General features: G+C 36.1%; 1 protein-coding gene and 1 long non-coding RNA gene across 13 annotated transcripts in view; one reads left to right on the top strand and one right to left on the bottom strand.

Moving 5' to 3' along the window:
* The window catches only part of LOC137763953 (uncharacterized), a 298397-nt gene that overhangs the window by 253361 nt on the left and 18953 nt on the right, over positions 1-26083 (bottom strand). For 10 of the 12 annotated variants that reach the window (XR_011073879.1, XR_011073880.1, XR_011073876.1 and 7 more), the window contains exon 4: positions 8763-8860. This is a non-coding gene — a long non-coding RNA (uncharacterized lncRNA). Of the gene's footprint in view, positions 1-7452; positions 8054-8099; positions 8457-8762; positions 8861-26083 lie in introns of those variants that run through there. The other 2 variants (XR_011073882.1, XR_011073883.1) reach the window with 2 other exon arrangements.
* APELA (apelin receptor early endogenous ligand) lies at positions 537-22447 on the top strand. Its single transcript, XM_068542415.1, has 3 exons — positions 537-751; positions 1949-2038; positions 21891-22447. Exons 1-2 carry the CDS (start codon positions 676-678, stop codon positions 2035-2037), a joined length of 165 nt encoding a protein of 54 aa, XP_068398516.1. The 5' UTR covers positions 537-675; the 3' UTR covers position 2038; positions 21891-22447.

The following is a 26083-nucleotide window of genomic DNA, read 5'->3' on the forward strand; positions in this document are numbered from 1 at the left end:
AACATTTTTCAGATTTATTTCAGAACATTCTAAATCCCAGGAACGTTTATTGATGTAAATCCACACAGATTAAGCAATTTAGAGATTTGGGGCAAACAGGCACCACTTTGCAGTACGTTTGGAAAACAGAAAGCATTTCAGCACATGTTCTGCCACAAAGCATTTGGCAGTCTAGGTCAGAGCTTCAGATTTCCTTCTGAAAGGGACAAGAGACTTCCTGTCATTCCTCTGGGTTTCTGCATGTGACACTGAGGTGCACAATGCAAAGTGTAAACAGATGTAAATGGTGAGGGAGGGAGCCAGGCCAGTGTGTGGTTCTACACACTCTCCACAACCTGATCGGGGCGCAGTCCGCCTCTCCTAGGAGCCGGGCGGCGGACATTTCCACCCAAGTCACAGGACTCTTGACTGGTTTATTTCACCAATATTTACTTATGGAAATCAAGGGGCGTGGCCGGGGCGGGAGGAGGGGTCTGGGGCCGAGGGGCTCCGACCGCAAAACAGCACCAGTAACCTTATCTGCAGGGATCATTAGCCTTTCTGGAAAACGCAGCTGGCTGTGCTCTGAGGTTTGTCCTCAGAATGTGAGGAGAGCCACACAGATACTGCAGAGACTGTTCAAAGGCTGTTGGGTTTACCTTGCGAGCTTTTGCTCCACCGTAGTGCGGCAGAAAAATGAGATTGCAACAATTCTTTTTTCTGTTTCTTGTTTTTATGATGAGTCTTCTACCTATCCACGGACAGAGACCAGGTAGGACTTGGACGGATTTGTACCGAGTGACTTGTTTTCGTGCCTGTTTGTGTGAATGGGCCTCTGAGCATGACTGTGTCTGTGGAAAATCGCGTAGGTGTGCTTGGGGGTGAGTGTGTAGGATTTCAGAAGTATGTTATCTATCCCGTTAGGTCTGTTATTTGGATATTTAAAAAATAGCTGGATTTTAGAATGATGATAAATATTTGACCACTATTCTTCTAAATTTGAAGAAAATTGATCCCAAAGCTATCATAGATATGGTGTCCTTATAAGTAAAAAGAGAGCTGTTATTTCTAGATATATAGTTAGATGTGTCACTTTAAAAAGTGCCATTTTAGTAGTATTGTGCTTACAGAGCCAAAAAAAAGTCAAAAATATGTACAGTCAAGATAAATAATATTAATTTACTTGACACATTTTTCAAGGATTGTATCAGTCGTGTTGTTCTTAACTAACAGGAATTTAGTAAACAAAGTTATTTTTTTAAAGTGCTTTTACTTCAAAACCAAATATCTAAGATTTCAAAGCGCTGGCAAGTAAAAAAGAAAAAAAAAATTAGAAAGTTTTCTAAGGAAAAAGCCAACCCAAATTTAAATAGAAAGGTGACACCATTTATATCTAAATATGTTAGATTATTCACTTGATAATATACTTCTCCATTTACAACAGAAAATGGTGCATAACTGGTTAAACATTCAGTCTCTGCCTTTTAGTTAGAAGTCTGATCACTGAGACTATTTCAAATGATGTTTCCTGGTCTGACCTTTTTACATAAATAAGAAAAAAGTTTCAAATTAGCAATTCAGAAAGCAGCTGATCCCTTCTTACTGTTTATAGCAATTGCTATTCAAATTGTTTCTCCTCTCAAAATACAGAGCAACTTGGACAATAGTCTTGTAAAATATTTGTGATTAATTCACTACGTAAACTAAGAAGTCTAGAAACATTTAGAAAGAAGTCATGTAGGAGAAGAATTTTACTATTAAATCCCACCATCAACAATGAACTGTTAGGAATACCCGTCCTGAATTTGCATCCCATTAATTTTTTATATCACAATCACATCTGAACAGATAGCAAATAATCACAGTATAATTTGGATCGAAAGTATTCCCTCACAGTCTTCAGATTAAACAACAACTAATTTTCTGTAAATGCCCCTGATATTTTCTTCTTCTTTTTTTTTTTTTTCAGCTAATTTGGCAATGAGAAGAAAATTGCACAGGTACAACTGCCTTCAGAGGAGATGTATGCCTCTCCATTCACGAGTGCCCTTCCCCTGAGGTATTTCTGACGGAAAGAGTTTTACTACATTTAGGCAATGTTCCAGATTAGATATACCTAAGAATGCTTAAATGGCTTTAGAGTGATGTCAGTTTAAGGAATGCATACTAATGGTTTGCATACTAACAGTGAAATGAAATGATGTTTGGGAATGGCTTTAATCATTTAATGGGATGGAGGAGGAAAATGTAAGAAAATCTTGATAATTGTTGAATCTGAGTGATAGTTATATGGGGATTAATACTATTGTGTGTGTTTGAAAATTTTCATAATTAAAAAAATCAGGCACGAGGAGAATGTAACGAATTATAAAGGTATCTTTAAACACGTGTTTTGAAAATCTCTGAATAGCTCCCTATGCTCTCCAGAACAAGCACGTTTCCCATTAACACCACTCTATGCTTGAAAGCATTCGGACACGTTTGCCCAACACCACCAAATGGATGATGTATTAGCCTCAATACTTAGTAATTTATTTTTCCTGAAAATATTTCTTTTCATATATAAAATCAAACTTAATATTAATGACATGGCAGCTTTCCAGCTTCACTAATAGAATTGGTCTTGATGGTTGCATCTTTAAGGATAAATTCTGAATAGAATTTTGTTCCTGATTTTACACTACCCCCATCACCAGTAATACTGCTTGAATCAGTTAACATCAAACACCGCCCAAGTTTGTTACTTCACACTAAAAAATAAGAAACTTGACAATCCATTGTAATTATTTTAAGCTCTTGAATTCACATGAAATATATCTTCCTTTAAAAAAAAGTCATAGAAATATCCCTCAGCTGGTTAACATAACACAGGCGGTTGCTATATTAGCCTATTCATTTGGCCTGTGGACTGGAGCATTTATGGCACTATGCATTCAGGGAAAAGAATGATTGCTGTGCCTGGTGTTTAATACATGCTTTTCAAACCAGTGAAGACCCTGTAGTAGGATATTAAATAAAGGAAGAGCAGTTCAGTAATAAGCGTTTACCAAGAGGACTGAGACAGACACCCAAGTTCTCTACGCCTGCATCTGTAACAAATTACTCTTTGCTATCAAAATATGAAAAAGAAATTTGGTGGAGAAATCCAGAAAGATACAAGAGGAAGTTCTTGAGAAGCCAATTCATAGGGACTAAAACATGCTTTAAAAGTGTTTTATATGTTAAAAAAATCCTTTGGTGTATGTCGATGATGAATTTCAGTCTCTCATATAAATAACGGTAAAATCTGTGCTTAGGAGGAGTGGAGAAGTTCAAGATTTTTCCAGCACTCCTCCACAGATAACAAAGAGGCATTTCACAGTAGCAAGGGAATTCCTGCATATGCAGGAAAGGATGCCTCACAAATGCAAACAAAAGCCCTTAGTCAGCCACAGGTTATATTGGCTTTCTCCACAAACCACCTGCCATAAAAACTAGGGCTGTAAGTAAACAAGATAGAGTAGTGAAATTTGAATTGTCAAAGTTAAGGAAAATTTTGACCTGTAAACCAAATTTGTAAACCAAAGGGAAACGTAAGTCGAAGCCATATAAACTATTTAATAATAGCAATCCTTTACAAAAGTTGGGTAATCCTTTTAAAGAACGGCTCAGGTTACAGCATCCATTTTCTCAGTGTTTAGACTGGTCCTACATTCCAGCTACAGTTCTTCGACGAATGTGTAAAAGTCACATTTTGGAATCCAGCATTAGTATGAGAGCCATTGAAAGAAAAACGTTAATTTCCCCACAGGGAACTATATTTAATATCCAGTGATAAACCATATAGAAAAGAACATGAAAAAATATATATATATATATGTATAACTGAATCACTTTGCTGTACAGCAGAAATTAAAACATTATAAATCAACTATACTTCAATAAAATTTTCTTAAAAATTAAAAAAAAAAGATAATTTCCCAAGATCTTGCTCAACCAGTGCTCTAAGTGCTATCTTCAAGTTTGACAGCATGATTCTCGCTGCCCTGAATACTTGCATATTTTTTATATGTCTTGCAACAAAGGTACTTTGACTACTAGATAAAGGCACTATAGACATAAGTAGTGGAACTCTGAGGCTGAATCTCTCTTCATTTGTCCCCCTCTGTTTTCTACATGCTTTAGATAAAATCACATGTCTTGACTTCATTCAGTTAGGGTCAAGGAAGACTGTAAAGGGATAGGTAAGGTAAACATTTGACTTTGAAGTTTTACAGATTAACCTTTTAGAGTGGTTTAGACTTTCAGCTCACTTGATGGGAAAGCCTGATTACCTTTACTCCGTCAATTTTTCCTTCTCACAGAGTCCTCCTCAAAGATCCTCAGTGAGATTTCCTAACTGTTGAGGTAATTAAATAGAAAATCTTGCCATATAAAATTTATTTTCTGATACTTTTTTTTCTCACAAATATTTTGGCATTACCTTCAGCCCTAAGTGAATTAGAGTGAAGGAAAGCAAAAGAAGGGTGTCTGGAAATCCGAGCTTATAGGTTGATGTGGAAATGAGGTAGGGACTCTAATGATGTCCCCTTCCAACTGTATCATCTCACTATAGCCCTGACTGTATCGATAAATATGTGCTCTAGGTAACGGCACACTCCGCTAACACATACTCTTTCTAGCTTTTTAATAATAGTTATGATACATGTTCATGGTATAACATTTTTTTCTAACAGTCTGGAAGAATGTAAAGTCACAAGTAAAAGCCTTCCACCCTCCTCTGTTGCCCATTTTCCCTTCCCAGAGGTAATGGCTATGAAAATATTTTTGGTAAAGTTACCTTTTAAAATTGAGACCCTTGATGACCATTCAAATGTAAATGCTTCTAGTTCTCTGTTTTCTGCCTTTTTAAAAAACTTTTTTGTAGAAGTATAGTTGATTTACAATATTGTGTTAGTTTTAGGTGTACAGCCAAGTGATTCAGTTATATATTTTTTCAGATTTTTTTCCACTGTAGGTTATTACAAGCTATTGAATGTAGCTCCTTGTGCTATACAGTAGGTCCTTGGTGCTTATCTATGTTATGTATATAGTAGTTGCATCTGTTAATCCCCATACTCCTCACTTGTCCCTTTGGTAACCATAAGCTTGTCTTCTATGCCTGTGAGTCTGTTTTGTATATAGATTCAGTTGTATTATTTCATTCCACTCCTACGCTGGGTCTTTGTGTGCTTTCTCCACACCCAGACAACCAGCCTCTATACTGTCTGCCTTATTCCTACGCCCTTGAAGTCATGATCCCCCCATCCCTGACCAAATCTCGGCTCTGCCTCCAAACTTGATGCAACTGTCCTATTGTCCTGGCCCTTCTCACTCTATTCTGCCTCTTTGTCTTATCGAAAGCCAACTCTGCCTTCAGCACAGAATCTCCACTTTAGTGGAGCACTTCACCTCCAACTTTAGTGGCGCTCTCTGCAAATAACTCTTCTTACTTTTAAGCACCTCTGATTCCCATTCAGTAATATTTCAAGCCTTTAATGACCTCCAGTTTCCTTAAACTTTTTAACCTCCTTATCCAACTCACAGCCAGAGATGATTCCTCTTCCCAGCGAAAACGGAGGTAATCAAGCTTCAAAACCAGACCCTGCCCTCAAACCACAAACATCTACATCTGCAACGTCTTCTGTTTCCCCTCCTAGTCTTTCATTAGGAGATTCCTTTCTTGGTTATGGTTAATCTCTCCACACCTCAGGAACCTCGATCCAACAATTACTCCCTTTCTTCCCTAGCATATTCAATATGTCAAAACTGATCGATTTCATCTTTTAAAAAAAAAGAAAAAGAAAGAAGGTGCACCCTTGGCCCCATAGTGCTCTCTAGTGACCAGCTCAGGTTCTTCTCTGCACAGCCAAATGTCTTGAAAAGTGGCTACTTCCTTTCCTCCCATGTATTTTCAATGCACTGTTCCCATTGCCTTCTGGGAAAGGTCCCTAGTGACTTCCTTCTTCTCAAATCCAGTGAACACATCAGCTGTCTCCGTGGGTCAAGTTGTAGAATGAATTTTCCTTGGTTTCAAAGATACCCTGCCCCCTTCTGACCATCTCTGGAATAAACCACTATTCCTTTCAGGACCTGAACAGGGTGTCCACCTGCCTACCCGGAATCACGTCAGCTGCCCTGCAGATACTTGAAGCCCATGGCCACAGTGCATGTGCAGATCTCCACCGTGGCTTCCGCACGGCTATTCCTGTGGCTCAGCTCTCTGTTCCAATACCAGGCATGTCATCAGGCAGGACTTTCCTGATGATCCTTTATGTAAAATAGCAGTACCAAAATAAAGTCTTAAAACAATTCTTCACCCTGCCCGAGATACTTCCATGTTCCTTTTCCTGGATGGTTTTTCTCCATAATACTTGATGCCATGTGACAGAACATATATTTACTCTGTTGTTTGTTTAGCATCTTCCTCTCTTCATTAGCATGTAAGTTTCATGAGAAGAGGAACTTTGCTTTGATCATCAGCTATTCAGAAATATCTGATGAGTGATTGAATGAATAGCTAAAAGTAAATTCTTTAATTCCTTCCCCTCAAATATTTCTCCTGTGTTCTCAAAGTTACTGTGTATTAGGCACTGTGCTGTGAAACATAACGTGGTACTGTCCCAACCTAAACTTCTGAGCAGAGTGCCCTAGTGTCCAGTTCTGTTTGGTTGCTCAGCCTGTCATTTCTACCTGACAACCTGCTTCCTCCTTTTCGTCTCTTTACTACTATTTCAGTGCCTGTTATATCTCTCCAACATGACTGCCACACCTTAACTGATCACTCCAGCCTCCAGGTCTCTTCTGGAAAGTCCATTTTTTGTTTTATCATCTGATCTTTTTAAACTGTAAAGCCAATCATGTCACACCTTGATTAAAATCCTTAACTGTCTCTGTAGCCTTCAGGACAGTGAGAACTCCCATAATTTAACAAACAACACATCACAAAGGGTACCTCCCTGCGGCATCACCTCTTCTCCCCTGCCCTTTCTCAGACTGGATAAGAGTTAAGACGGGACTGCCTAGGTTCTAGCTCTGGCCACACAGCTCACCCACTGGTGATCTCTGGTAGGTCACTTATCTCTTCTAAGCCTCCTTTCACTTCCAGACCTGTAAAATGGAGCTGGTAATGGTATGTACCTTATCATAACTGTACCTAGCACATAGTAAGTGCTAAACAGATAGTAGCTAGAATTATTAACATGGCTTTAAAGTCAGTCCATTCTTCACCTCTTGCCCTTCCTCAAGCTACACTTCTGCCTACTTACTCTTTTCCTCACTATCAAGTCCTTCAAGACACCTTCCCTGGTTTTGATACCCCTACAAATTTTATTAGATGCCCACTTTTTGCTCTCAGCCCCGTTTGCATACTTCTGTCAAAATACTCGACTCACCGCCCTGTAATAATGTGTTAACTGACTGGACTCCTCCCTACCTCCCTCCGCACGCTAGAAATTCTCTGAAGGCAGAGTGTGCGTGTTCTGACTTTGTTAAATTAACATTTGTTAAGTGGAGCACAGAGTACAGAATAGTGAGCCTTATTTCAACAGCTGACCACAGATATGTTGAAATAGATAAGTTTATTACAGTCCTGGAGGAAGCATCCGGCATGCCTCAAGGGGCCACATGGGGAGGCCAAGGCAGAGTGCAGACAGAGAGAGGGGACCTGGGGGACACACGTGCCTTTAGTGGGGTCTGTGGTGGAGTCCTTTGGATTCTTGGCCAAGGGCCTGATAAGTCAATTCAGACCAAAAGAGCATGGTTTTGGTAAGCCCCAGGGGGTCGTATCTAAGGGGCATGTAAGGTAACCGGGCCCTGGGAGACAGGGAGACTGTTGATCACAAGGGCTGCTGGGGAAGTCACGTCAGGAACTTCCATTTGCTTGTGACCTTGCACTGCTCTCCAGGGCATGTGCTTCGTTTGTGGGAGGCGCTGGTGTCAGTTTAAAGCCGCACACAAAGTGCACGCCTGGCAGCAATGCCATGGGGTGGTTTAGCTAGACTCTCATCATTGGGTTGTATTTGTTTATCTTCCTATCTTCAGCCGAAAAATGTGCCTGGAATACAGCAGACACTCCAAAAATTTTGCTCAAAGAAATGAAATGAAACTTTTATCACTATTTATTGTCTTAGCATTTAAGAGGTACTACCATCAGGCCCCAACACACATTTTCAGCTTTATTTCCTGGTATTAACTGCCAGACTGAACTCTTGCTCCCTCATCTCACCAAGTGCAAACCCTGCCTCTCCCCCAGGGTTCTCTTCCAACTCCATTTCCTATATGAGGCCCACCCTGATCCAAATAGCTTAAAATACTTTTCCACTCTCAACACTCATCTGTGTGTGGATCCCTTCGCTTCCCACCTTCTCAGGAATCTCAAACTGCCACTTTCACACGGTCTTCATTCTCTTTGCCCTCTGGATCGCCATGTCAACACTGAGGTTTAAACGCTGGTAAGACTACATAGTAAAACAACACAGGCACACGCTCCTTAGTCAGGGCTCTCAGATGAGTCTTCTGTACTCCTCATCTCCAATTCATGACTTCCCATTCACATTTTAACCTACTCTAATCTTACATCTTCTTTAAAATAACGTCAATCATCTTCATTTGCTTAGCTTTCCCTCTGATTTCTCAGCAGAATTTAGCAACTGACTACACTCAATCTGCAAAAATCCCTTCCCTTAAATTCCAGGATACCATACTTATACCTTTCTGCTAAATTCTCAGCTGACTCTCTGGCTCCTAGGCAGGTGTTATCTTACCTGGAAAGACTTGCATGGCGGAGTTTCTCTAGTCTCCCCTGCTCCGTTTCAGCCATTCCTTTGTCCTCAATTACCTCTTTACACGGAGTGGTAATACTCTGCAGGAAAAAAGGAAGATCATCTCAATGAGAACAAGCAAAGCCTATTTATTCAGAGCTTGCTATGGCAAGGGAGTAAGCCACCACGACTATTTGGCTATTAAGAATAATTCTGTTCTGAACATTCGTGTACAAGTTTTTGTTTGAACATATGTTTTCAGTTCTCTTGGGTGTATACCCAAGAGTGAAATTGCTGGATTATACGGTTACTCTATGTTTAACTTATTGAGGAACTGCCAAACTATTTTCTACAGTGGTTACAGCAATTTACATTCCTAACAACAATATGTAAGTGTTCCAATTTCTCTACATTCTCACCAGTACCTGTTATTATAGCCATGCTACTGCGTGTGAAGTGGTATCTCGTGATTTTGATTTACATTTCCCTAATGACTAACAATGTAGAGCACCTTTTCATGTATCCATTGGCCATTTGTCTATCTTCTATGGAGAAACAGCTATCCAAATCCTTTGCCCATGTTTTTCAATTGACTTACTTGTCTTTTTATTGTCAAGTTGTAAAAATGCTTTATATATTTTGAATACATGGCCCTCATCAGATATATGATTTGCAAATTAGTTTCTTCCATTCTATTGATTGTCCTTTCACTTTCTTGGTGTTGCCCTTTGAGAACAAAAGTTTTTAGTTTTGTTAGAGTCCAGTTTGTCTATCTTTTCTTTGGTTGCTTGTGCTTTATATGTTAAAACACCATTGACTAATCCAAGGTCACGTATATTTACGTTTATATTTTCTTCTAAAAGTTTTATAGTTTTGTATCTTACGTTTATGTCTATGATCCATTTTGAGTTAAATTTTGTGTATGGTGTGAGGAAGGAGTCCAACTTCTTTTGCATATGGATATCCAATTGTTCTAGCACAATTTGTTGAAATTACTATTCTTTCCTCCATTGAATTACCTTGGCACTACTGTCAAAAATCTGTTGACCACTAGTGTTGTAAGGGTTTATTTCTGGACTCTCAGTTCTATTTCATTGATGTAATGTCAATCCTTGAACTACTCCTATAATAGTTCTATTGATTATTGCATTATTTTAGCAAGTTTTTTAATCAGGATGTGTGAGTTCTCCAATTTTGTAGTTCTTAAAGATCGTTTTGGTTATTCTGGTTCCTTGAATTTCCATATGAATTTTAATATCAGCTTGTCAGTTTCTGCAAAGAGCCAGCTGTGATTTGGATAGCATTATGTTTAATCTGTAGATCAATGTGGGAAGTATTGCCATCTTCACAATTATGTTTTTCAATACATGAACGTGGACCCTTGAGCAACATGGGTTTGCATTGTGTAGGTCCACTTATGTGGATTTTTTTCACTAAGTAAGTGCCACAGTCCTACACAATCCATGGTTGATTGAATCTGTGGATGTAAACCGCAGATACAGAGGGCCAACTGTAAGGTTATACACAGATTTTCAACTGTGTGAAGGGTCAGTGCCCCTAATCGCCATGTTGTTCAAGGGTAAACTGTAATCAGATCTAACTTAGTTTATCTCAACATTTTATAATTTTTTAGAATACAATTTTTATACCTCTTTTGTTTAGCTTACTCCTGATATTTTATTCTTTTGGTGCTATTGTAAATGGAATTTTCTTAATTTATATTTTTGAAATAGTCATTGCTAATAAATAGAACTGTAATTGATTTTTGCTTATTGACCTTATATTCTATAACCTTAATGAAATTATTCTCATAGATTTTAGTTGGTTCCTTAGGATTTGCCATGTATGAGCTCATGTCATCTGCAAACAGATGTAGTTTTACTTTTTTTTTTTTTTTTAAAGTACGTGTGACTTTTTTTTTTTTTTAATTTTATTTATTTATTTATTTATATTTTTGGCTGCGTTGGGTCTTCGTTTCTGTGCGAGGGCTTTCTCTAATTGCGGCAAGTGGGGGCCACTCCTCATCGCGGTGCGCTGGCCTCTGTCGCGGCCTCTCCTGCAGCGGAGCACAGGCTCCAGACGCGCAGGCTCAGCAGTTGTGGCTCACGGGCTTAGTTGCTCCGTGGCATGCGTGATCTTCCCGGACCAGGGCTCGAACCCGTGTCCCCTGCATTGGCAGGCAGACTCTCAACCACTGCGCCGCCAGGGAAGCCCTAGTTTTACTTCTTCATTTCTAATCTGGATGCCTTTTATTTCTTTTCTTGTCTAATTGCCCTAACTAGTCTGGTGCAATGTTGAATAGAAGTGGTGAGAACAGACATCCTTGTCTTATTCCTGATCTTAGATGGAAAGCATTCAGTCTTTCACCATTAAGTATGATGTTAGCTGTGGAACTCTGTAGATGTCCTTTATCAGGTTGAAGAAGATCCCTTCTGTTCTTAGTTTTGTCAAATATTTTTATCATGAAACAAGAGTGTTGTGTCAACTGTTTTCTCTTTATCTATTACTATTGTGCATTTTCATCCTTTATTCTATTGAAATCATGTATTACAGTAAATGATTTTTGGATGTTAAACCATCTTGCATTCCTGGGTTAAATCCCACTAGGTATGATTTTTATATATTGCTGGATTCAGTGTGCTAGTATTTCAATGTATTTTTGTATCAATACATTCACATTGGTCTGTAGTAGTTTTCTTTTCTTGTGATGTCCTTTTCTGGTTTTGGTATCAGGGTAACACTGATCTCATAGAATGAGTTGGGAAGTGTTTCTACCTCTTCTATATTTTGGAAGTGTTTGTGAAGGATTAATACTAATTATTTAAACGTTTGGTAGAATTCACCAGTAAAGCCATTTGCCTAAGGCTTTTCTTTGTTAAAGATTTTAAATTGCTAATTCAATGTTTTTATTTGTTAAAGGTATATTCAGATTTCACTATTTCTTCTTGAGTCACTTTTGGTAGTTTGTGTCGTTCCAGGAATTTGTTCATTTCATCTAAGTTATCTAACTTTCTGGCATACGATACAGAATATTTATAATTTGTTCTTTATTTCTATAAGGTCTGTGGTGATGTTTTCTCTTTCATTCCTAAGTTTAGCAATTTGAGTCTTTTCCTTTTTATTCTTGGTCAGTCTAGATAAGGTTAGTCAATGTTGTTGACCTTTTCATAGGACCAAATTTTGGTTTTGTTCATTTTCTCTACACTTTTCCCATTCTCTATTTCATTCATTTCTGTTCTACTCCTTACTATTTTCTTCCTTCTGTTTGCTTTAGGTTTCATTTGCTCTTTTTTTCCTAGTGTTTTAAGGTGGAATGTTAGCTTATTGATTGACATATTTTTTCTCTTTTATTTATTTATTTTTATTGATCTTTTTTAATATGGATGTTTAGAGTCATAAATTTTCAGCTAAGCACAACTTTAGCTGCATCCCATACGTTTTCATATTCATCTCAAAGTATTTTCTTATTTCCCTTGTGATTTCTTCTTTGATCTAATGGCTGTTTAGAAGTGTGTTGTTAATTTCCAATTATTTGTGAATTTCCCAGATTTATTTGCTATTGATTCCTAATTTCATCCTGATGTTAAATCATCTATTTCTCATTTCAATTGTGTCAGTTTTTGCTTCATGTACTTTGGGACTCTGTTTTTAGGTGTATATATCTTCATAATTATTTTATCTTTGTCAATTGACCCTTTTATCATTATAAAATATCTTTGTCTGTAATAATAATTTTTGTCTTAGAGTTTATTTTATCTGACATTAGTATATCCACTTCAGCTCTCTTATGGTTGCTGTTTGCATATTATCTTTTTCTATCCTTTTACTTTCAATCTGTTTTGTGACACTGAATAAAAAGTATGCCTCTTGTAGACCATATAGTTGGATCATTTTTCTTTTACTGTCTGATAATATCTACCTTTTGAATGGTTTGTTTAGTAGATTCACATTTAGTGTAATTATTGATATGGCTGGGCATATACCTGATATTTTACTTTTTGTTTTCTATGTCTCACATATTTTTTTCCCTCTGTTCCTCCATTCCTCCTTTACTTTTTTTTTTTTTTTTTGCATTAAGTGAATATTTTCTAGTGTAATAAATTCTTTTAACTTTTTTTCACTAAGTTATTTTCTTAGTGGTTGCTCTAGGACTTAAACAATACATATCTAAACTTATCTGAATCTAATTCAGATTATACTACTTTAAGTCCAGTAAGATATAGAAATACATATGTAGTGTTATTGTCTCTTCCCTTTTAATTCTATTATAGTTATACATATTGCATACACACACACACACACATATATATAACACATCCAACTTTGTCGTAATTTTCACTTTATACAATTTTAGGTCCTTTAAAGCTGAGGGAAGAAAGGAAAGAAAGTATATATTTATAGAGTTGTTATATCAGCCTTCTTATTTATCATTTCTGGTTCTTGTCATTAGTAGATTTTTCTGATATGTTAGTCTGTCAGGCTGTTTTAACAAAGTACCATAGACTGGGTGGTTTATAAACAACAGAGATTTATTTTTCACAGTTCTTGAGGCTGGGAAGTCCAAGAACAAGGCACCAGCAGACTCAGTGTCTAGTGTGAGCCTATTATTGGTTCATAGATGGTCATCTTCTTTCTGTGTCTTCACATGGTGGTAGGGAGTTCTCTGGTTTCTACATTATAAGGGCACTAATCCCAATCATGAGGGCTCCACCCTCATGACCTAAACACCTCCCAAAAGCCACACCTCCAAATACCATCCACTGGGGTTAGGTTCCAACATATGAGTTTTGGGGGAAAACAAACATTCATCCTATAGCACCTGAATAAATGTTTCTCTGTTTGCTCTATTCCCTTAAGACAATTTCTGTAAACTTTAAATACTTTGAAAAAAAAATTTCACCAGCTATAGTTGATTCACGGGGAAGAAGGACCACAGAGTTCCTTATACCACCACTTTAAGTACTCTGAAAATTATGCATATTTTAAACATTGGTACTTATGGCAAATTGCTCTCTAGAAAAGCTTCACCACTTTGCATTTCCAATAACAAGTCATGAGAATGTGTATTCCCCATACTCTTGCCAACACTGAGTATTATCAATACTTTTAGTTTTTGCCTAGCTCATAAGCAAAAAAACTCATCTCTTTTTTATGTTCAAAATTTAGACAGTCTGAGTTGAGAGATGATTCCTAGAAGAGGCATACCTGCATATTCTTACTGCTAAATTATAGGTGACACTCCAACATGACTATCAGGAAAGTGGAGAAAGAAGCTTCTAGAAATGAAGAGACTGTTTTCATGTCTTTGGGAAGTGGTCAAAACAAACTGCCTAGGACAAGCCCCAGGAATCCCCTGGATGCACACCCAGCCATGCCGGTATCCAGTCCTACAAACCAACTGGCTGGTACAAGCCCTGGGATGCATGGGCCACACAGCCAGCATCACCATGACCTGGCCCTGTCCACCAGTGGACTGGCAGCCACCACGTGAAGCAGAGCCTGACAGCCAGCTGAGCAGGGGGTCAGCCCCACCTACCAACATGCCCAAAGGACTCAGCCCTGCCACAACTGAAGGACTCACACAACCAATATAGGGGACACCCCTAGAGCGTGTTAATGATGACCAGAGAAGAGTGTGCTGCTGGGCCCCATAGGATGTCTCCTACATAAAGCCACTTATCCCAAGATTGGGAAATTAACTGACCTACCTAAGACCTAGAAATAAATACAGAGAATTAGGCAAAATGAGGCAACAGAGGAATCTGTTCCAAACAAAGGAACAAGATAAAAATCCAGAAGTAGAACCAAGTGCAGTAGAGATTAAAAAATCTAACCAATAAAGAGTTCAAAGCAATGATGATGAAGTTGCTCAACATTCTTGGAAGAAAATAAACACAGTGAGAAGTTTAACAAAGAGCTGGAAAATATAAAGAAGAACCAAAGAGAGCTGAAATATACAATAACTGAAGTAAAAAAAATACACAAGAAGGAATCAAGAATAGAGGAGATGATACAGAGGAACAGATCAAGGAACAGGAAGAGAGAGTAGTGAATATCACCCAAGCTGAAGAGAAAAAAAACTTAAAAAAAAACTTATTGGAGTATAGTTGCTTTACAACGTTGTGTTAGTTTCTATTGTACAGCAAAGTGAATCAGCTATATGTATACATATATTCCCACTTTTTTGGATTTCCTTCCCATTTAGGTCACCACAGAGCACTGAGTAGAGGTCCCTGTGCTATACAGTAGGTTCTCATTAGTTATCTATTTTATACACAGTAGTGTATATATGTCAATCCCAATCTCCCAATTCATCCCACCTTCCCCTTCCCCCTTGGTATCCATACGTTTGATCTCTATGTCTGTGTCTCTATTTCTGCTTTGTAAATAAGATCATCTATACCATTTTTCTAGATTCCACATATATACATTAATATATGTTATTTGTTTTTCTCTTTCTGACTTACTTCACTCTGTATGACAGTCTCTGGGTCCATCCACATCTCTACAAATGACTCAGTTTCATTCCTTTTTATGGCTGAATAGTATTCCATTGTATATATGTACCACATCTTCTTTATCCTTTCCTCTGTTGATGGACATTTAGGTTGCTTCCATGTCCTGGCTATTGTAAATAGTGCTGCAATGAACATTGGGGTGCATGAATTATGGTTTTTGAATAATGGTTTTCTCTGGGTTTATGTCCAGTAGTGAGATTGCTGGGTCATATGGTAGTTCTATTTTTAGTTTTTTAAGGAACCTCCATACTGTTCTCCATAGTGGCTGTATCAGTTTACATTCCCACCAGCAGTGCAAGAGGGTTCCCTTTTCTCCACACCCTCTCCAGCATTTATTGTTTGTAGAGTTTTTGATGATGGCCATTCTGACTGGTGTGAGGTGATACCTCATTTTTAATGAAGATAGTTTAAGAGACGTCTGAGACAACATCAAGCATACTAACATTCACATTGTAGGGGTCCTAGAAAGAGAAGAGAGAAAGGGGCAGAGAACTGATTTGAAAAATAATAGCTGAAAACTTCCCTAACCTGGGAGAGAAAACAGACTTCCAAATCCAGGAATCACAGGGAGTCCCAAACAAGGTGAACCCAAAGAAGTCCACACCAAGACACACTGCAAATAAAATGGGAAAAATTAAAGATAAAGAGATGACCTTAAAAGCAGCAAGATAAAATAAGCTAATTACATACAAGGGAACCCCCTAAGTCTATGAGCTGACTTTGCAGCAGAAATTTTGCCGGCCAAAAGAGAGTGGCATGATATGCTGAAAGTGATGAGAGGGAAAACCTACAGCCAAGAATATGCTATCATTCAGATTTGAAGGAGAGATAAAAAGTTTTATAGAAAAGCAAAAGCTAAGAATTCCTGACTACTAAACTGGCTTTATAAGAATGTTAAAGGGAGTTCTCTAAGTGGAAAAGACCACAGCTAGAAATATGCAAATTACAAAGGGAAAAGTCTCATTGGTAAAGGCAAACATGCAGTAAAGGTAAGTAGATCAACCACTTAAAAAGCTAGTGGTAGGGTTAAATAAAAGACAAAGGTAGTAAGATCATCTATACCCATAAGTAGTTAAGGGATACACAAAACAAAAAGATGTAAAATGTGAGGTCAAAAATGTTGCGGGAGTGGGGAGTAAAAGTGCAGATTTGTTAGAATGTGTTGGAACTTAAGGGATCATCAACTTAAAAAAAAATCACGTTTACAAATAGGTTGTTATATATGAACCTCAGAGTAACCACAAACCAAAAATCTAAAGTATATACACACACAAAAAAGGGAAAGGGGTCCAAAGATTTGATTGACTAAAGATATGTCAATAAAATCACAAGAGAGCAAAAGAAGAAAAAAGGAACAAAAGAGAACCTCAAAACAACCAGAAAACAATTAACAAAATGGCAATAAGTGCATATCAGTAAATAACTTTAATGTAAATTCACTAAATTCTCCAAGAAAAAGAGTGGATGAGTAGATTAAAAAAATAATAAGACCAATATATATGCTGCCTACAAGAGAGTCATATCAGATCTAAAAACACAGACTGAAAGTGAAAGGATAGAAAAAGGTATTCCTTGCAAATGGAAACAAAAAGAAAGTTGGGGTAGCAATACTTATATCAGACAAAATAGACTTCAAAACAAAAACTGTAAAAACAAACAAAGAAGGACATTACATAATGAAAGTGATCAATCCAACAAATGATATAAAGATTGTAAATATATATATCCACCTAAATACATAAAGCAAATATTAATAAACATGAAGGGAGAAATTGACAGTAACACAGTAATATTAGGGGATTTTAAAATCCTCTGGCCTTACAGGACACATTAGACCAGATGGACTTAAATATATTTACAAACTATATAAACTTTATATGTGTGTGTGTGTGTGTGTGTGTATGTGTGTGTGTGTGTGTGTGTGTGTGTGTGTATTCCAGCCAAAAGCAGCAGGATACATATTCTTTTTAACTGAACATGGTATATTCTCCAGGATAGATCACATATGAAGTCCCAAAACAAATGCCAATAATTTAAGAAGACCGAAATCATCAAGTAATTTTTCCAGCCACAATGGTATGAGTATAGAAATCAACTACAAGAAAAAAACTGCAAGAAACCACAAACACATGTAGGCTAAACAATATGTTACTAAACAACCAATAGGTCACTATAGAAATAAAAGAGGAAATCAAAAAATACCTTGCAACAGAGAAAAATGGAAACACAATGATACAAAATTCATGGAACACAGCAAAAAGCCGTTCAAAGAGGGAAGTTTATAGTGAGACAAGCCTACCTCAGAAACCAAGAAAAATCTGAAGTAAACAATCTAACCTTACACCTAAAGGAATTAGAAAAAAGAAAAACAAAACCTGAAGTTAGTTGAAGGAAAGAAATAATAAAGATTGGGGCCAAAATAAATGAAATAATAACAAAAAAATTAAAAATAAAAAAGATCAATGAAACTAAGAGATAATTCATTGAAAAGATAAAGAAAATTGAGAAGCCTTTAGCCATACTCATCAAGAAAAAAAAGGGCCCAAATAAGTAAAATTAGAAATGAAAAAGGAGAACTTGCAACTAACACCACAGGAATACAAAGAATCATAAGAGATTACTATGAACAATTATACTCCAATAAAATGGACAACCTGGAAGAAATGGATAAATACCTAGAAATGTACAATCTCCCAAGACTATATCAGAAAAAAATAGAAAATATGAACAGACTTATTACCAGCAATAAAATTTATCAGTAATCAAAAAACTCCCAACAAACAAAATCTAGGACCAGAGTGCTTCACAGGTGAATTCTACCAAACAGTTAAAGAAGAGTTAGCACCTTTCTCCTTAAAGTAATGTAAAAAACTGAAGAAGGAGGAACACCCAAACTCATTCTATGAAGCCAGGATCACCCTGATACCAAAACCAGAAAAAGACAACACAAAATAAGGTAATTACAGACCAATATCACTGATGAATATAGATGCAAAAATTCTCAACATAGTATTAGCAAACCGAATTCAACAATCTATTAAAAGGATCATTCACCATGGTCAAGTGGGATTTATCACAGGGATGGTTCCATATCCACAAATCAGTCAACATGACAGAACCACATTAACATATTGAATAAAAGTCATATGATCTTTTCAATAGCTTTTGACATCATGCAACATCTATTTTTGATAAAAAGTCTCAAAAAAGTGGGGAAACCATACCTAAACATAATAAAGGTCATATAAGACAAAACTAGAGCCAATATCATCCTCAACAGTGAAAAGCTGAAAGTATTTCCTCTAAGATCAGGGACAAGACAAGGTTGCCCACTCTTGCTACTAGAAGTCCTAGCCACAGCACTCAGACAAGAAAAAGATATAAAAGGATTCTAAATTGGAAAGGAAGAAATAAACTGTCACTGCTTGCAGATGACATGATACTATACATAGAATCCTAAGGATATCATTTTAAAAAACTACTAGAACTCATCAGTGAATTAAGTAAAGTAGCAGTATACAAAATTAATATACAGAAATCTGTTGCATTTCTATGCATTAACAATGGGCTAGCAGAAAGAGGAATTAAGAAAACAATCCCATTTACAATTCCATCAAGAAGACTAAAATACCTAGAAGTAAATCTAACCAAGGAGATAAAAGACCTATACTCAGAATACTTTAAGACACTGATGAAAGAAATTAAAGACGACACAAACGAATGGAAAAATATACCATGCTCATGAACTGGAAGAATTGATATTGTTAAAGTGACCATATTACCGAAGGCAATCTACAGATTCAATGCAATCCCCATCAAAATACCAATGGCATTTTTCTCACAAATAATTCTAAAAGTTGTATGGAAACATGAAAAACAAAACAATCTTGAGAAAGAATAACAAAGTTTGAGGTATCATGGTCCCTGATTTCAAACTATACTACAAAGATACAGTAATCAAAACAGTATAGGACTGGCACAAAAACAGACACAGACCAATGGAACAGAATAGCGAGGCCAGAAGTAAACTCATGCACTTACGGTCAATTAATCTACAAAAAAGAAGGCAAGATTATACAATGGGGGAAAGGCAGCCCCTTCAACAAATGGTGTTAGGAGAACTGGACAACTACATGCAAAAGAATCAAACTGGACTACTTTCTGACACCATATAAAAAATAAATTCACATGCATTAAAAACTTAAGTGTAAGACCTGAAACCATAAAACTTCTAGAAGAATACATAGGCAGTATGTTCTCTGACATCAGTCTTAGCAATATGTTTTTGGATCTGCCTCCTCATGCAAGTGCAACAAAAGCAAAAATAAACAAATGGGACTACATCAAACTAAAAAGCTTTTGCACAGTGTAGGAAACTATCAGCAAAACAAAAAGGTAGCCTAGTCATGGGAGATATTTTCAAAGGATAATCCAATAAGGGGTAATATCCAAAATATACAGAGAACTCATACAACTCAACATCAAAAAAAAAACAACAACCTGATTAAAAAATAGGCAGAGGACCTGAATAGACATTTTGCTAAAGAAGACATACATATGGCCAACATACATATGAAAAGATGCTCAACAATTTCTAATTATTAGGGAAATGCAAATCCAAACCACAACAAAATATCACCTCACACCTCTCAGAATTGCTATTATCAAAATAAATTACCAGTGCTTTCAAGGATGTGGGGAAAAGGGCACCCTTGGGAATTGTTGGTGAGATGTAAATTGGTGCAGTCACTACAGAAAACAATACGGAGGTTCCTCAAAAAATGAAAAATATAACTACCATACAATCCAGCTATTCCACTTCTGGATATTTTTCCAAAGGAAATAAAAACACTAATTTGAAAAGATAAATGCACCCCTATATTCATTGCAGCATTATTTACTATAGCCAAGATATGGAAGCAAAATAAGTGTCCACTGATCAATGAATTAGTAAAGAAGATTGTATAAACAATGGAATACTACTCAGCCATAAAAAAGAATGAAATCTTGTCATTTGCAACAACACAGATGGACCAGAGGGTATTACCCTAAGTGTAATAAGTCATATAGAGAAAGGTAAATATCAAGTGATTTCACTTACATATGGTATCTGGAAAACAAACGGAAGCAGACTCATCAATAAGGGAACAAACTGGTGGTTGCCAGAGGGCATGGGGATCAGGGGTTGAGTGAAATGGTGAGGTATATTAAGAGGTTCTGACTTCCAGTTACAAAATAAATGAGTCATATGCATGAAATGTGCAGCATGGGGAATAATATAGTCTATAATATTGTAATGATTTTGTCTGGTGACAGATGGTAACCAGACTTGTGGTGATAATTTGTATTGTATAAAAATATCAAATCACTATGTTGTACACCTAAAACTAATATATTTTAAGTCATTTATACTTTTTTAAAAAGATGAATAAGTTTTTGAGATTTACATGGTGATTATAATTAATAACACTATATTATATACTTGAAATTTGCCAGAAGAGTAGATCTTAAATGTTCTCACAGCAAAAATGAAATGGTAATTAAGTGACATGATGGAGATGTTAAAGCTATGGTGGTAATCATATTGCAATATACAATTGTATCAAATCATCACTTTTTACACTTCAAACTTATACAATGTTGTTATATGTCAATTATCTCTATTAAAGCTGGAAATAAATTTTTAAAAATTTATACTGCCTAGGGAAACCCTGGCACCAGTAATTCTCTTCCTGTAAAAGATCCATTATCCTCTTAAGTGAAAATTAGTTATATTTTCCCCTACCATATATTTAAAATGTATTGCTAAGTACTAATTATTAAATAGTCTTGTAGTATTAAGATTCCTCAGAACAATTTTTAAAAATTGAAGTATAGTTAATGGACAATATTACATAAGTAACAGGTGTGCAATATAGTGATTCACAATTTTGAAAGTTTATACTCCATTTATAGTTATAAAATATTGGTTATTTTCCCTGTGTTGTACAATATATCATTGTAGTTTATTTTATATATAATAGTGTGTACTTCTTAATCCCCTACCCCTATCTTGCCCCTCCCCGTTTCCCTGTCCCTAAACGTAATCACTAGTTTGTACTCTATATCTGTGAGTCTGTTTCTTTTTTGTTATATTCACTAGTTTGTTGTATTTTTTAGATTCCACATATAAGTGATATCATACAGTATTTGTCTTTCTCTGGGACCATTCTGTTTGTTAAATAAAATACCCCGAAGTAAGATTTTGGTTCTGATATCTTTCTTTGACCTGCTCCAAATAACTTTCTTAGCTGGTATAAATATCAGGAGTCAATATCCATAATATTAAAAAAAAATAGTTGAGACTACCAATGTGGGTCACTGAGCAAATAAAGATTATTAGATGAAAAATAATTTAATGTAAAACCTCTTTAATAGGATAAATTCAGACTTTTAAACAAATACAGTGCTGTATTTATATTGAAAGGTAAGAAAATATGAAGTTGCTTTCAGCACTGACAAACCGTGGTAACTTTTCATAATTCATTGGCTATAAAAAGAAATTAAGCATGAGTAAATTGGTCTGCTGGATAGCATTTCTTATTGTTTCTTTCTCCTTTGCTTCCAAATCTAGATCTTCTCTATCTAACTTCTCCAGGTCTACCAGAAGAGGAGTGAAGGAAAAGATACCCACCCACGTAATAGTGTGATTGCTTAGAAGTTTCTGTATGAAAAGGAATTGTTTGAAAGCAATGGGATGGTTTATTAGTTTCATACGATTCTCTTCTTCCTGGTTTCTCTTTAGAGAGAAAATAAATTCAAAAGCAATTCCAGTCTGAAGTATAATTATTTGCTTGCATAACAAAATTCTCTTATCTTTTTCTGCACATTATTATTCTTACCTGGTTTAAGAAGAAAAACTCTTTAATGTCTTAGAACTCTCTAACAGTAAAAAGTGTAGGAGTTTAAAATTGTCCTTTCATATTCTTATAATTTTCCAAAGGTATTAAAATTACTTTTTATATGTTTGAGTGATTGTTAAAAAAAATCCTAAATCTGAAATCAGTTGCACTGGCTATTTGGCTTTGCAGAATAGGGAGAAAATTATTGGTTCATTGATTGTTTATATAGAGAGACAAAGAAAGAAACTATTAACTGCTACCAATGTTATATAATAGGCTTTAATGTTTATGAACGTATTTTTTACTTTGAATAATATCCATTTATAGTTGTAAAATAAAGTCTGAAATACTAATTGTAGTTCAGTTTATATTACAGCTGAAATGTTTATTTCTGAACCTATTTTTCAACATGTCGTCATAAGAAGCCAATGTCTGATTTCTTTTGAAGTTCTGTTTTATGCCCTTTATTCATCTGTATAGACAGCTTCTTAGAAAGGCCAACTTAAAATTGAAATTTAAAACACACTTATGCCAATAAAGTCTCAAGCAGAGCGATGTCTCCAATACATGAGTGCTCATCATTCTGCTAGGCTTTATTTTGGTGTGGTGGTGAGACACGTAAATAAAAACTCAGAGGGAATTTAAGGGTATGATTACCAAAGAAGGACACTATCCTAAGTCTGAATTGTATTGATAATCAGTTGTTCTCAAGTTGTTAAATATGCTCCTAATTTGTATTTATTCAAAGACTGTTAGCTCACTGCCATAAAGTTTTAATTATTTTACTGTAAGTTAACGCTAGATATGAAATTTACATATTCATATCTTGACTAGAAATTTTACTTTGTAAACATTCTCGAGTGGGAGAAGCCATAAACTTTTAATCCCTATTTTGCCAAAATAAAAAACTGAGATTTATATATAAAGAATTTAAAATATAAATTCTGATACATGAAAGTTTGTCTCCCTTTCATAGCTTGTTAACAGTGTTTTGGGGGGATGGGAGGTGCTTATGAAAGTACTGTAATTAAATTTACACACAAACAAAAGATGTTTTATGAAATATGTTATTTCATTATTTAAATTGGATATTTGGGGGGAACTCTAAATGGTTTTCTAAATGAATTATAATTCCTTTGCACAAGTGCATTTAAGTAGAAACATAGCTATTAACAATTATATTTGTAGAAAACATATATGTACTTGTTTATATAATTTGTACAAAAAAAGAAAAGATTCATACAGCTCAGATACATCTCATGGAATACAAGACTACACTTTTGCAAGATCAGATTCTCACATTCACAGAAAAAGTTAAAAACCAGCCATAATTAAATGGTTACAGATTTCTGCTCATACAACTTCAGTAATTGTTCAATAAAACACTCAATGATTTGAGTGTCTAGTTGTCCTTACTTGTGTAAGTTCAGAGTATTGAGCACAGCATGATAGAAATGTTCCTGTACTTGTCTCTTTTTCTATTGTTCCTTTTCATTGGGGCATTTAAGACTGATCATACCCTGCCAATGCAGATCTTTTACCTAATTCAAGATTATCAGAGGAAAGGCAAAGATTCTCTCAAAATTTACTAAAAAACTCAATAACCAGTGGCATGTATGTTGAAAGTGGCATACCAGAATAAGTCCATAGCAGTGGAGCCATATTTTATTCACTGGCAAGGTGAAGGGGGAGACCAGAGGAGTGTCAGATATGTGTACTTTAAACTTTACCTTCTCTGTGATTTGGTGTTTGTTTTATTATTTTTCTATTAAAAGTTCTTTGCAATTTCTAACATTTTCAGAACACAAAGGGAAAGAAATTTTATATAGTTTAATCAAGATAGCTAAGGGTATCAGAAGTAATGGTGCCACCTCAATTTGGAGTCATGGGTGAGTCAGTGAAGTGAGCAGATACGGAGTAGTGGACCAAAGAAGAGATGTAGACGTTGATCCTTTCTTTCTTGGCTCAGTCCCTTCCAAACTCCGTGAAATCAGTGAGGGCTTTGGTCCCTTCATCATTTTCACTCTCCTTCCCAGCATCAGTACTAGAATAAGTGGGCACAGAATTTAAGGGTGTGCCCAAAACCTCAGTAGTCAAGACAAGTAACACCATTTTTAACATCGTTTTTTAAAAAAAAAGGACAATGAACAAAATATCAAGCTTTTAGATAAGTATAGGATGAGCTGAGCCATGTCAGAGCCTAAGGAAAAAGATAAAAATTGGTAATTCTAGTCCTATCAGTAACTATAGCCTTGTTTTAACACATTAGAGCCTGAATTCCAACCCTCTGTTTCTTCCCTTTGTTCTCACTTCAACAAATGACTTCACTCCCTAAACTCCTGATCTATATTTCACCTTCCAATCTTGGCTTCCACCTGGCCAGAGTGATCAAGGGAAGAACACTGGATTCTAGTCCCAGCTTCTTTTTGTATCTAAGCTCTCATCCTACTATAAAATCATATAATTGGATTCCAATGAGTCTTGGTAAGAGACAGTGTGGGTGATAATTTGAGGCTCTGGCCCCTGTCAGCTGCTCTGCAGAAAAGTCCTATCAACCTCCTCTGGAAATTTGTCATCTGATTGTACACTAAGAATCGACAAGAACTACCTACACCATCTCCTGACTGTACACTTTCAGGATTATCACATTACTCTATTTTTGCAAGTTCTCATAATACCTTATATCAGCTGTTTTGTGGCAGTTGCTATGGAAGTGGCCATATAATATTCTTCAGTCTTTAACTTGGTATTAAGAGCAAAGAATATTTTGGTATATAACCATTTCTGTTTTTCTATTTTTAATGTAATGTTTCCTGTGATGATGTGTTAGTAGGTCAGTTTGCACACTATTTTCTTCCTTCCAAAGGAAGGAAGCTTTTGAATTTCATAACAGAAATAGTTATGCTTAACTAAATATGACTTGTATAAACTGAGCCACAAGTGTCATGAAAAGTTCAAATACTATAAGTAAACCAAAACAAAAATATTTCCTATTTTTCAGCATTTGGAAAAATCTTTTAATAATATTAGCTTTGAAAAATGAAAAAAAGTTCTAAACTTGCAATCTGATTTTTAAAAATTGTGTTTTCTGTTAAACACTCTTTCCTGTGATATGACTTTAGATGACTGTTATTCATATTGTAATTTTTGGCGTTCTGTTTTTAGAGTGTTTGAGCCCTCTTTCTTTTTTTTTAATTGTCTAGGTTTAATTTAAAGTGCACTTGTTAGTAAGGACGGGACAGAAGAAGGGAGAAAAGAAGGGGTTCTGCCTCTGCAAAGTGATTTCCCCAAAACCTTATGGGATTAAGTATCATTTTTAGATGTGGAAACGGGAACTAAGGAAATGAGAGTAACATTAGCTACATACAGCTAGTAAATTAATCGTAGTAGTTAGAATACAAAACCAAGCGCCTTCCAAAATGTGCTCTTAAGCACTAGGATATGAGAGAAGTTTTAAACTATTTATTAAAGCCACAAATTATATAACATGAAATTAAAAATAGTTTCCTGACCTGCAACTGAAAAATGAAGAAAAATTTCTGGTTCATGGGTTTATGCCTTCAAAATCAAGCAGGACCCTGTGGGATCTCCCTGGATACAAATCCTTTCTGTGTCCCCCGTTTCTTGTTTGTAGGAAAAAAGGCTTCAGCATCCTAGACCTTCCCCAAGTACCAAAGGGCAGACTCAAATAGCTGCTAATCAGAGAAGTGAGAGAATGCTAAAACAAAGGAGGAGCAGTCAAGAAACAGTAGTGCAGGGACTTCCCTGGTGGTGCAGTGGTTAAGAATCTGCCTGCCAATGCAGAGGACATGGGTTTGAGCCCCAGTCTGGGAAGATTCCACATACCGTGGAGCAACTAAGCCTGTGAGCCACAACTACTGAAGCCTGCACGCTCTAGAGCCCGTAAGCCACAACTACTGAGCCC

This window comes from Eschrichtius robustus, chromosome 4 (assembly GCF_028021215.1).
Source record: "Eschrichtius robustus isolate mEscRob2 chromosome 4, mEscRob2.pri, whole genome shotgun sequence".
NCBI lineage: Eukaryota > Metazoa > Chordata > Mammalia > Artiodactyla > Eschrichtiidae > Eschrichtius > Eschrichtius robustus.